The sequence below is a fragment of the Monopterus albus genome, unplaced genomic scaffold, assembly GCF_001952655.1.
Source record: "Monopterus albus unplaced genomic scaffold, M_albus_1.0 scaffold399.1, whole genome shotgun sequence".
In the NCBI taxonomy this organism is placed as follows: domain Eukaryota; kingdom Metazoa; phylum Chordata; class Actinopteri; order Synbranchiformes; family Synbranchidae; genus Monopterus; species Monopterus albus.
In genome coordinates, this window is record NW_018128279.1 from 243,941 (window position 1) to 255,733 (window position 11,793).

The 11,793-nt window shown below is 38.5% G+C and overlaps 2 protein-coding genes across 5 annotated transcripts in view; both read left to right on the top strand.

The window, feature by feature from the left end:
* The window catches only part of LOC109951632 (A disintegrin and metalloproteinase with thrombospondin motifs 17-like), a 199,476-nt gene extending 190,743 nt beyond the window's left edge, over positions 1-8,733 (top strand). The window contains exons 19-20 of the mRNA XM_020586235.1: positions 7,736-7,913; positions 8,729-8,733. Of these exons, the coding sequence (XP_020441891.1) occupies positions 7,736-7,913; positions 8,729-8,733 (183 nt within the window). The remainder of the gene's footprint in view (positions 1-7,735; positions 7,914-8,728) is intronic.
* LOC109951627 (zinc finger MYM-type protein 6-like) lies at positions 871-2,248 on the top strand. Of its 4 annotated transcripts, none has more exons than XR_002273636.1 (2): positions 871-941; positions 1,436-1,525. XR_002273636.1 is itself a non-coding variant. In XM_020586232.1 (2 exons), the coding sequence occupies exons 1-2, from the start codon at positions 890-892 to the stop codon at positions 1,962-1,964; spliced, it is 555 nt and encodes a 184-aa protein (XP_020441888.1). In that variant the 5' UTR covers positions 887-889; the 3' UTR covers positions 1,965-2,248. The 4 variants fall into 4 exon arrangements, 1 of the variants encoding a protein (XP_020441888.1); XR_002273637.1 differs by having other exon boundaries at positions 881-931; positions 1,441-1,528; XR_002273635.1 differs by having other exon boundaries at positions 881-931.
* Positions 8,734-11,793: the final 3,060 nt, after the last annotated feature.

Below are 11,793 nucleotides of genomic sequence, written 5' to 3' on the forward strand. Positions count from 1 at the left end.
CATCTGTTTCGGATGCCTCCTGGGCGCCTTCCTAGGGAGGTGTTCTGGGCATGTCCCACCGGGAGCAGGCCCCGGGGAAGACCCAGGACACGCTGGAGGGACTATGTCTCTCGGCTGGCCTGGGAACGCCTCGGTGTTCCCCCGGAGGAGCTGGAGGAAGTGTCTGGAGAGAGGGAAGTCTGGGCAACTTTGCTTAGACTGCTGCCCCCGCGACCCGGTCCCGGATAAGTGGAAAAAAATGGATGGATGGATGGAAGTTTCACAAACTCTCACTTTTTTATCCAACATTTTAAAGTCTTACATGATAGTTTAAGGATTTCCTTGAATTGTTATATTCTCCAGGCAGTTGCACGTCCATGTGAGCTTGCATGACATCCACCGGTGCCATTTTAAAAGTGGAATTTTTTGACTGCATACTGTTTTGTGGATATATTTTTAGCAGAAATGACTACACTTAGAGAAAAGGAATATAAATATTTAATATTCAAATACCTTGCTAGATTAGAGTACCAGATGGTTATAAGTCCCATCAAACTATAAAACAATTATTTAGAGTAATTAAATTAGTCTAGATCTGAAAGAAGTGAATTCTCAGTTCAGTGAACCAGAATGCTGGAAACAAGAGACCCAAAGATGACATAATGAAGCCAGTTATAAGCTAAATACATTTTTTACAATAGGTACACTGTCAGGTCTGCTCAGCGCGACCTGCCTCTCCTGCCTTTCTCTCTCCTGCTCGTTCTTTTTGCGGGATCGGCGGCCCAGCTGTGTAGCTTTCTGTAATTAGTGACTTGTGGGTTGTCACACACAGCTGGGATGCATTACTGTAATACCTTCCTCCTTATTTAAACCTCTGGCAGACGCTCCGTCGCCCCCGGAGCATTGCACTATGTTGGACACGCACATGATGATGAAGTATGACAGTTTAAGCGTACGGCAAGGTTTTAGTTTTTTTTTCTCTTGTTTTGTGTTAGATAGGGCCACTTAAGTTGGCGATCTTCCCTCTGTTTTGTGTGTCTGACGGCGATGCTGTGATTACCTCTGGTGAACTTTCCTAGCCATGTGTATCTGACGGTTTTTCCCAGCCGACGGCTAGCGCTACAGCGAACACTACTCTAGCCCTGTCTTCTCGTTCCTGTGTCCCTCCTGTCATCTCCTGTCGCCGTTCTCCTGTCTGTTCACCTGCCTTGTCCTGGTCCTTTACTCTCTTGTTTCCTGCAATCCTCCTACTCATCTGCTCGTCCTAGTCTCCTCAGCCATCCCTGCCCTACCCTGGTTATTGTGCTATACGTTGACTCAGTTACTCTGTTTGTGCTCTTTAATAAATCCGTCTATTGGTAAATTAATACTGACTGTACATACTGTAGATACTGCGCACTGCTGTTATTGCACTTCTGGTTAAATACTAAACTGCATTTCGTTGCCTTGTGCTCAGAGCAGGAATTCACATCTTTTTGGAGGAGAAGCACATGGATGAGGCTGCAAACAAGTTCAGTGATGAAGACTTTGTGATGAAACTGGCCTATCTCAGCCATGTATTTGGAAAGCTGAATGAATTAAATATTCAGCTTCAAGACACAGACAAGCAGCTACCGCAACTGGCAGACAAGATCACTGCATTCACCCGAAAGCTCGAGATGTGGGGCAGGCGCCTCGATCAAGGAAATACTGATGTCTTTGAGAATCTGAGTGAAGTTGCTGAAACCAATGATTCTGGAGCCACCACAGTGATCCCATGTGTTAAATGGCACATCTCTTCCCTGAGAAGATTATTTCAAAAATATTTCCTAAACAACAGTGCTCAGTATGACTGGGTTATGGATCCATTCAATGCAGCAGCACCTGCTGATTTCAGTTCTGTTGAAGAGGACCAATGCTTCGAAATGACCTCTGACTCTACCCAGAGGCTGAGGTTTACCTCTCAGACATTGTGTGAATTCTGGCTTGGAGTGGAGAGGCTGTGAGCATTCTTCTTCCCTTCACCACATCTTATCTCTGTGAGATGGGCTTTTCAGATGTTGCTTCACTGAAAAGAAAGTGCAGATCTCAGCTCAACAATGAGCATGACTTGAGAGTGGCAGTATCAAGTCTGCAGCCCCGTTTTGAAAAGATGTGCAGTGCAGAACCGGCTCATTGCAGCCACTAATGCGGTGATAAGACCCACATATTGAGTACTTCTTCTTGTTCTTGACTTGTTTATTGTTCTTGCCAAATGCATTTGCTCTGTTGGCAAAGTAAAGCAAAATTATAACACAATTACATTTATTTTCTCTATTTTGAATTTGGTGTTATTTGATATTATTTTGTTATTTAAAACTTGATATTTCTATAAATGTGAACATTTTAAACTTGGCCTATTTTGTTACTGTCTTGATGGGGTGATGGAGGACAGGCGGGGGTTGAACCTGCCCCCACTCAAAAAAGTGGGGAATAACAGAAAAAGAGAACCACTGGTGTAAAGGGCGAACAGCAGCGGGGACACATCCCTGGGGGGCACCTCTGCTGATTGTCCGGGTGATGAATGTGATCACCCCCCCCCCCCAGCTACCCCGCCTCCTATTGGCTGCTGATCCACTGAGAGGTGAGGGCAGGTATGGTGAGCTGGGGATGATGGAGCAGCTGCTGGGTCTGGGGTGAGGTAGGTGATGGGTGTGGAGTTCTGCTTGTCAAACCTTCATTAAAATACATTCAGGTCGTCTGCCAGTTAATGTTCTTCCACAGCAAACAATGAACCTGCAAAATGCTAAAAATTATAATCACAGTAAGATTAATCAAACATTCAAATGAACTCCATTCTGGCCCTGGATCTACTAAGACTGTACTCAATCTCTTTATTCAAAGGATCACAGGTAAAATTAACATTACACGCTCAGGTATCTTGCACCTCCAAACTGCACGCAGGCAGATGTAAGATGAAAGCCCCTGAACCCACCAGGCCTATACATTATATCACCTCGGTTGGGCTAGCCCCATACTACACAGAAACGTCAACCGAGACGTCTCTGTTGCCAGCTTTGCAGCTGGCCATAGCAGTAGTCAAAACATGAAGCAAATCAATGTGTGTGTGTGTGTGTCTGTTGATTAAGTGGTGTATAGATAAAAACATTCTCACGTGACCTCTAGTAACATGTTGTGATATTAAACATAAGAACATATTATGGCTAAGGCTACAGTTATACACGTCATAATAATAATATTAATTATTAATTATTATTAATATTGACAACTTTTCTCTCTAGTTCTCCTTGACCAGATGTACCCTGTAGAAACTCATAAGCATGCCTAAGCATTTAACAGTCTAACTAGACATCCTATCTCCACTAAACATTTCTAATACATAAAGTATCTATCCAATATCTATCTGACTAAAAATACCTAACATATGCATTTTAAGTTATTTGTAATGGGAAAAAAAGAGACAGCTATGGTGTAAATTATTGGTTGTAAACTAGAACCCTATATTTGCTTTCTTTATTTTAAATCTAAAACTCCTATGTTGAAGGAAAAAGGCAATGTGTGTCTATAAGTGATTCATGTGATCAATTGTGAATTAAACACAAGTAAGATAAAGTTATGAAAGGTAACTAAAGCTATGAGAAGTAACTAAAGCTTATTAAGTAACTAGAGTCTATGAGACTCAAATCTTACATAAATTTTCCCCATTTATTTTAATGGGGCAAAACTTTCAAAATAAAGCTAAATATTTCAAAAGTAGGAAGTTTAGAAAACCTCTGGATAGAAGCATGAATGTCCTTGAAGAGCTGAACATTTTGATAGCTGAAAGTATGCAGAAGTAGAATTTTCTCATTCATTTGAATGGGGCAAGATTTTCAAAATAAAGCTTAATATTTCAAAAGTATGAAGTTTAAGAAAATTCTGAATAGACCCACATGTCCTGAAAAAGCTGAACATTTTGATACCTGAATGGCTTTTCTAGCTGAAAGTACAGTCTTATGCAAAAGTTTAGGCACCCCTTGATAAATAACAGATTTTGGTGATTTTTTATTTGAACAGATGTTAACACATTTTCTCTTGGAAATGGAAAAAATGCACAATATTTTCTGCAAACAGTGATGCATAGTTACTTCTTATGCCATAAATTGAACAAAAATAAAAAATAAAAACATTATTATGGCGGTGGCCTGAGTTGCAAATTTTCAAAATAAAGATAAGTATTTCAAAGGTATGAGATTTAGAAAAATTCTGAAGAGAAGCAATAATGTACTTGGAGAGCTGAACATTTTCATACCTGAAAGTATGCCGAAGTAGAATTTCCCCATTCATTTTAGAGGGGCCAAACTTTCAAAATAAAGCTAAATATGTCAAGAGTTTGAAGTTTAGAAAAATTCTGAATAGAAGCATGAATGTCTTTGAAGAGCTGAACATTTTGATACCTGAAAGTATGCTGAAGTAGAATATCCCCATGAGCTTGAATGGGGCATGATTTCAAAATAAAGCTAAATATAATAAAAGTATGAAGTTTAGAAATGACTGTCCTTGAAGAGCTGAACAGTTTGATAACTGAAATTATGCTGAAGTAGAATTTTCCCATTTATAAGAATGTAAAGGAGGGGGGGGACAGAGAGAGGAGTTATGTTGGGGCATGTCCCAATTGTGCTGCATTTTATGAACTCCAGATGGCACTCCAAGACTGTCACTGACAGCACTTTGAGCTCCCATTGACTTGTATTGCAAAATATAAAACTGAATAAATTAAAAAGTATAAATGTTATAAAAAAGTTGAGTACAAGCAGGGATGTCCTTGAAGAGTTGAACAGATCAAGACCTCAATGGCCTGTATAGCTGAAAGTATGCTGGACAACTTTTCAGAATAAAGCTAAATATTTTAAAAGTGTGATGTCAGGTTTGCCCGGCCACTCTGGCCTCTCTCACCTTCCTCACTCTGTCTCTCTTAGCCCCTGATTGCTGATTCCATACACCTGCTCCTCACTCCCATGATTAGCACCAGCTGCACGCCATAGTCTGCCCTTATTTATACCCAGCTCACCTCTCACTCACTTGCCTGTTCGTTCACGTTTCTAGCCTACACCTGATCTCTTTGCTCAGCACTTCTCGTTTGTTATTTTGTCTTCGATATTCCAATGCTTTAGTGTCTTTACCTCGGTTCCCGTCGCACATTTGTCTCTCCAAGTCAGCTTTTGTTATTTCTGCTATTCTCTCATTTTTGCTCGGACTGCCTGTTTCCTCCGGACCTTGGCTCCACTCTACCTTCCCAGACAGGTCGATGCACAGTCACCAGGTTTCTTCCATATCAACTCCTCTCTGCTTGTTGTTTCTTCCAGCATCTACCATCATCTCATTGGCCAGCTCAGGAGTGACCCCGCAACGCAACTCAGCCCACCACATTCCAGCTCATTTCTCATGAACTCCTGCTGTTGGTCGACACCCGGTTCCCCCCAACTCAGTTATCATTTACCTGCTCATTGTTTGTTCACTTTACTGCACTGTATATAAATAAATCACTGCTTGCACTGAAGTTGGCTACCTGGGTCCACCTCTCTATCGCTCACTCACTTCCGTGTGAAGACTGTTGAGAAGATCACCAGGACTCCACTGCCCTCTCTGCAGAGCATTTACCGCCGCAGGGTGCATAGGAAAGCTGCCTCCATCCTCAAAGATCCCACCCACCCCCAGCACGGACTGCTCAATTCTCTGCCCTCTGGCCGGAGATTCAGAAGTGTGAAATGCAGGACCACTAGACTGAAAAACTCTTTCTTTCCCTTTGCCATCAGACTCCTAAACAGCTGAGGAGTTTATTACCAGGAAATACGTGATGTACTGTTTACATTCTCAGCTTGCACATGCATAATTGCACAATGACTGTTGACTGCTGCACATGCTGCTCCCATGCAGCATACATTCTGTTATATTCTTTTATTATATTGCTGCATCTGTTGCTGCTTAAAGTGCCTTAGATTTTGTGTTACTTATTTATCTACTTTATATTTCATTTGTGTTTTGTGGCATTCATGTGGACAGCAAAGTAAAAATTTCATTGTACAGGGAAACACGTTTTCCTAACTGTGCATATGACAAAATAAACACTTTAAATTTTGAACTGAAAATATTTAAAAAGTATGAAGTTTAGAATAATTCTGCATAGAAGCATGAATGTCCTCAAAGAACTGATCATTTTGATACCTGAAATAGCTTAAAGTATGCAGAGTGTAGAATTTTCCCATGTGTTTGAATGGGGGACGATAAAATTCTTATGAGAAGCATGAATGTCCTTGAAGAGCTGAACATTTTGATAACTGAAATTATGCTGAAGCAAAATTTTCCCATGCATTTGAATGGGGCAAGATTGTCAAAATAAAGCTAAATATTTCAAAAGTATGAAGTTTAGAAATGACTGTCCTTGAAGAGCTGAACATTTTGATACCCGAATGGCTTTGCTAGCTGAAAGTATGCTGAACTTATTAAAGATGTGAAAATAGTCCAATAGGACCCCACAAACTAGGTAAAACAAGTAGGTGTGAACGTGTGTGTAGATCGAAGACATTTCACCTCTTATCCAAGAGGCTTCATCAGTTCTGCTACCTCAGTTAGATGTAAATGTAATGTCTTTGTCACTGATATTAGTGTGGCTATTGTTTGGAGAAAGAAAATATTCAAGTTTGACTCATAAATAGGCAACTTCTGTCTGTGACTCAGAGAAATATTAGCATTATTAGATATCAAATGAACAACGCCTTCCTCACTTTTGATCATTAGATTGCATGGGAACTACAGTTTAAGTTCACTTAGTTGCAAACTGATGTGTTCATTTACCTACAGACTGAAAATTGAGCATGTTGAATGAATAGCACTCATTTAGCCCATTTAAGAACAATACTACCTGTATGGTATATTACTGTATGTCTATGCATAGGACAATAATGTATGCTTCTATAGGAGGTGAGCCTTTCATTTCAGTTGAAAAATCGCTCCTCCTCATTACATAAGGATTACAACTAACATATGTTGTGAATTTTTGTTTATACTTTTTTCCTGTAATATCATTTAAACTAGTCCAGTTGAAGTTTTTTCAGCTTACTATGACCTGGATGACTGAGAATCTGCACGGACATTACATTTACATTATCTCAAGCTTTTTGTTTTTAAGGTGCTGTATGGCGCATCTTAATATTCACGTGATTACAAACAACCCATTGACAGTTATTTCTAAATGTATATTCATTTGTATTTTTTTTCTAAAATGTTAATGTTAGCATGCCCCTTTTGTACAAGTTTCCTGTGGGAGAAGAGTTGGAGTGGGCAGCTTTATTCATGTCAGAATAAATGGAGTTCAACTTCAAAGAGATCCCAGTGTCATATCGTCAGTCATTTCAACACCTGTCACACCAGGATGGTGCATATACAGTAGAGCCTAGTTATTGTTTATCTGATCTACTATGAAATATTTAAAGTTCAGCTTTTTAGGAAAATTTGATTATTTGCTAACTTTTCCGATAGCTACCCAGCCTGAAGGTTGGGTAGCTATCCTGGCTATGTGCAAAGTTCAAAAATACAACTACTAACCTCTCTAAAGACCACTAATTACCATGTAGTAGTGCATTTGTTTGACCCTTACAAAAACAAAAAAAGGTAATATGTGGTTTTAGGGGGCTTTACAGGTACTGTATATACTGATTTGAAATGAAAATCACCTGTGTTGACTAAAACCCCAAACTTCTAGAGCTGACACCTTTGTTCCTTTCATCAACTGTTTCAGTGCTCATCATCCTGCGGAAAAGGCCTGCAGTCACGAGTGGTCCAGTGTATGCACAAAGTGACTGGTCGTCATGGTGACAACTGCCCAGTGACACGGAGACCACTGACCTACAGACCCTGTCAGCAAGATGCCTGTAATGAAAAAGCTAATGCAAACACCATCACCTCCCCCAGTCTAGGTAAGATACTTGTCACAACTCACATCTCAACCCGTATCCCTCCTCTTCTCCCTCTGCTCCTCTTTGCTCCTCCTGCTCTGTCTTTAGAACTACTTCATAATTGGTCATGACAGCCCAGCGCCAGCTGTGGCAGTCAGGTAGAACAGCAGTAATAACCGGCTCCAGAACTAATGTATACGAAATATAGAGCACATAGAGCCTGTGGTTTTCAGTGGCATTGCAGCAACACAATGTCAAATAAAGAGGTTTACCTTTTAGCAAATATGCATACATACAGTATGTCTAACATTGTTTCTAGCTAATGTATGTGCAGTAACACAAGCAAATTATACACAGGATTGTTTCCCCAGTAATACTAACACAGTACTAATGTTCTGGCTGCTGTTACACCATGTTCAGTGTTTCATACTTGACACACATAACAGTGGACAACAAAACACTAATTTGCTTTGTGATGATACATTCTGTATGTTACATACAAACTCTTAATTCAAAGAAAAGGTGAAAAGGTGGTTGCCTTTTCCTTTTTTGACTCATTTAAATAAAGAAACCCCCTCAAGGATTAAATCAATAAATGATCAAACTGAAACAGTATTTAGTGATGGGCAGATGAAACTTTATGTAGCTTTTGGGCTGCATATTTGTGTTAAAAATGATGCAGAGTTTGGGGGCTTTAACCAAAGCAAATATATCTGGTACTTTGTAAAACTTAAAGCAGCTCTTTAAGACTTGGGCCAAGGTTCTACAGCACCAAAGATTTTAACAGTTTTAGTCTCCTATAGGACAATAAATGTCCATTGTCCTTGTGTGGTCAGTCTAAAGTACAAACTCTTTGCCAAAAAGGATAATACTTCGAGGTGTTTAAAGCCCATTTATCAAGTTCAGTTCAATTAATTTCTGTGGAAGAGTTTTCTCTAAGGTGCCAGCTTGCTTCACATCCTCTCCTTATGGTATAATGCAGCTCCAGGGGCACAGCATGATAATTTGTCAGCAAGCACGGTGGTGTTCCAGCTGGACTCAGTAACTGTTCCTACTGTTGGAACCTAACAAGCTGTATACCCTGTGCTTCTGTAGTGAAATTACTACACGTTATGAATGTGAATTTATATATATAATATTTTAATACCTTGTTAGATTAGGGCACCAGGCTTGATAGCCAAGCAAATTATGGATTTATTGATCTAAATTATTAAATCTGGAAACAATTAATCCTGCAGTTCATTGATGCATTTACTGGAAATAAAAGAGACCAAAGATGACATAATTACTCTTTTGTAACCTAAATAGATTTTTTTTCATACATATAAAAAGGAAAAATGATCAGGATGTGATATGCATTGAAATGCACATTTGTAACAATGACTAATGAATGAATAGACTATTGATAGTGACGGTGGAAAAATGAGCTAAAGTTGTCAAAGATTAAGCTAGATTTAGGATCTAAATTCTTCTGATTTAAGCAGAAAATTAAAGAGAAAGTTATCAGTTTCTGTAAATTATGGACTTTAATTTAGGGAGACTATGGTTTTAATGAGACATCAGTTTTAGCCATGAGGTCACTTAGCTTTTAGCACAGCTCCCAAGGCCGGCTGGGGAAGCAGACTTGGTCAGGACCCTTTCTGGATCAGTCAGGACTGGTGGGCTGGAGTTCCAGGACTAATCAGGGCTGCATGCTCCAACAGCCAGCAACAACAGGTGTTGTTGCTGGCTGTTGATCTCCCTTCCTGGGATGAAGCTGTTGCTTTGTTTGTGGTCATGTCTTGGTCCAGGAAACTGGCTAAACTGTGGTCCATTCTCTGTGTGTGGTGTTTTAGAGATGTCTCAAAGGAAACAATATCAAATTTGTTCTGATTGTTGCTGAACTGTTCTGATGGCATCTCTGACGTTTATCACACAACTAGAGAAATGCATTTCCTGTCGCAAATGCATGTGGATGCTGATAAGCTGAAAGATCGTCCTGAAAATGCCTGAAATCAATTGCTGAAACAGCTGAAAGTTGAGAAAAAATGGCTGAAGTTCTTTGTTGAATAATCTGAAGGATGAGATGCAATAAAGTAGGAATGGCCTTGAAGAGCTGAACATTTTGATAGCTGAAAGTATGCTGAGTGTAGAATTTCCCCATTCATTTGAATGTGGCAAAAGTTTCAAAATAAAACTAAATATTTCTAAAGTATGAAGTTCAGAAACCTCTGAACAGAAGCATGAATGTCCTTGAGGAGCTGAACATTTTGATAGCTGAAAGTATGCTGAGTGTAGAATTTCCCCATTCATTTGAATGTGGCAAAAGTTTCAAAATAAAACTAAATATTTCTAAAGTATGAAGTTCAGAAACCTCTGAACAGAAGCATGAATGTCCTTGAGGAGCTGAACATTTTGATAGCTGAAAGTATGCTGAGTGTAGAATTTCCCCATTCATTTGAATGTGGCAAAAGTTTCAAAATAAAACTAAATATTTCTAAAGTATGAAGTTCAGAAACCTCTGAACAGAAGCATGAATGTCCTTGAGGAGCTGAACATTTTGATAGCTGAAAGTATGCTGAGTGTAGAATTTCCCCATTCATTTGAATGTGGCAAAAGTTTCAAAATAAAACTAAATATTTCTAAAGTATGAAGTTCAGAAACCTCTGAACAGAAGCATGAATGTCCTTGAGGAGCTGAACATTTTGATAGCTGAAAGTATGCTGAGTGTAGAATTTCCCCATTCATTTGAATGTGGCAAAAGTTTCAAAATAAAACTAAATATTTCTAAAGTATGAAGTTCAGAAACCTCTGAACAGAAGCATGAATGTCCTTGAAGAGTTGAACATTTTGATAGCTGAAATAGCTGAAAGTATGCTGAAATACCTGAAATAGCTAAAACTATGTTGAAGTAGAATTTTCCCATTCATTTGAACGAGACAAAACTTTCAAAGTAAAGCTAAATATTTCAAAGGTATAAGGTTTAAAAAAATCCTGAAGAGAAGCATGAATGTACTTGGAGAGCTGAACATTTTGATAGCTGAAAGTATGCTGATGTAGAATTTTCCCATTCATTTGAATAGGGCAAGATTTTCAAAATAAAGCTAAATATTTAAAAATTATGGACTTTTGAAAAGTTCTGAATAGGAGTATGAATGTCCTTGAAGAGCTGAACATTTTGATAGCTGAAATTTATGGAGAAGTAAAAATTTCCCCATTCATTAAAATGGGGCAAGATTGTCAAAATAAAGCTAAATATTTCAAAAGTATGAAGTTTAGAAAACTTCTGAATAGAAGCATGAATTGATAGCTGAAAGTATGCTGAAGTAGAATTTCCCGCATTCAATTGAATGGAGCAAATTTTTCAAAATAAAGATAAATATTAATGGGGCATTGTAATGATCATTTATCATCATGAAACTTTTTTTTTCTCTTTTTTGGGTTTTCTTTGGTTGTTTTGAGGTATATATTGATTATGATTTCTTTTCCCTTATCAGTTTTATTATATGCTTGGAATTAATAAAATAAAATAAAAAAATTAAAAAAAATATTTTAAAAGTATGAAGGTTTGAAAAGAAGCATGAATGTCCTTGAAGACCTGAACATTTTGACAGCTGAAATAGCTGAAATTGGGCTGAATAACAATTTTCCAATTCATTTGAATCATACAAGATTTTCAAAATAAAGTATGAAGTTTAGTACAATTCTGAATAGAAGCATAAATGTCCTGAAGAAGCTGAACATTTTGATACCTGAAGGAATGCTGAATGTAGAATTTCCCCATTCATTTGACTGGGGCAAAACATTCTCACGTGACCTCTAGTAACATGTTGTGATATTAAACATAAGAACATATTATGGCTAAGGCTACAGTTATACACGTCATAATAATAATATTAAACATCCTGTCTGCTGACAGTCA

Coding starts and splice junctions, on each gene's coding strand:
- LOC109951627 (XM_020586232.1), top strand. CDS start 890: ATGTTGGACACGCACATGATGATGAA. Junction 916..1,435: donor GACACGCACATGATGATGAA/GTATGACAGTTT, acceptor CCTTGTGCTCAG/AGCAGGAATTCACATCTTTT.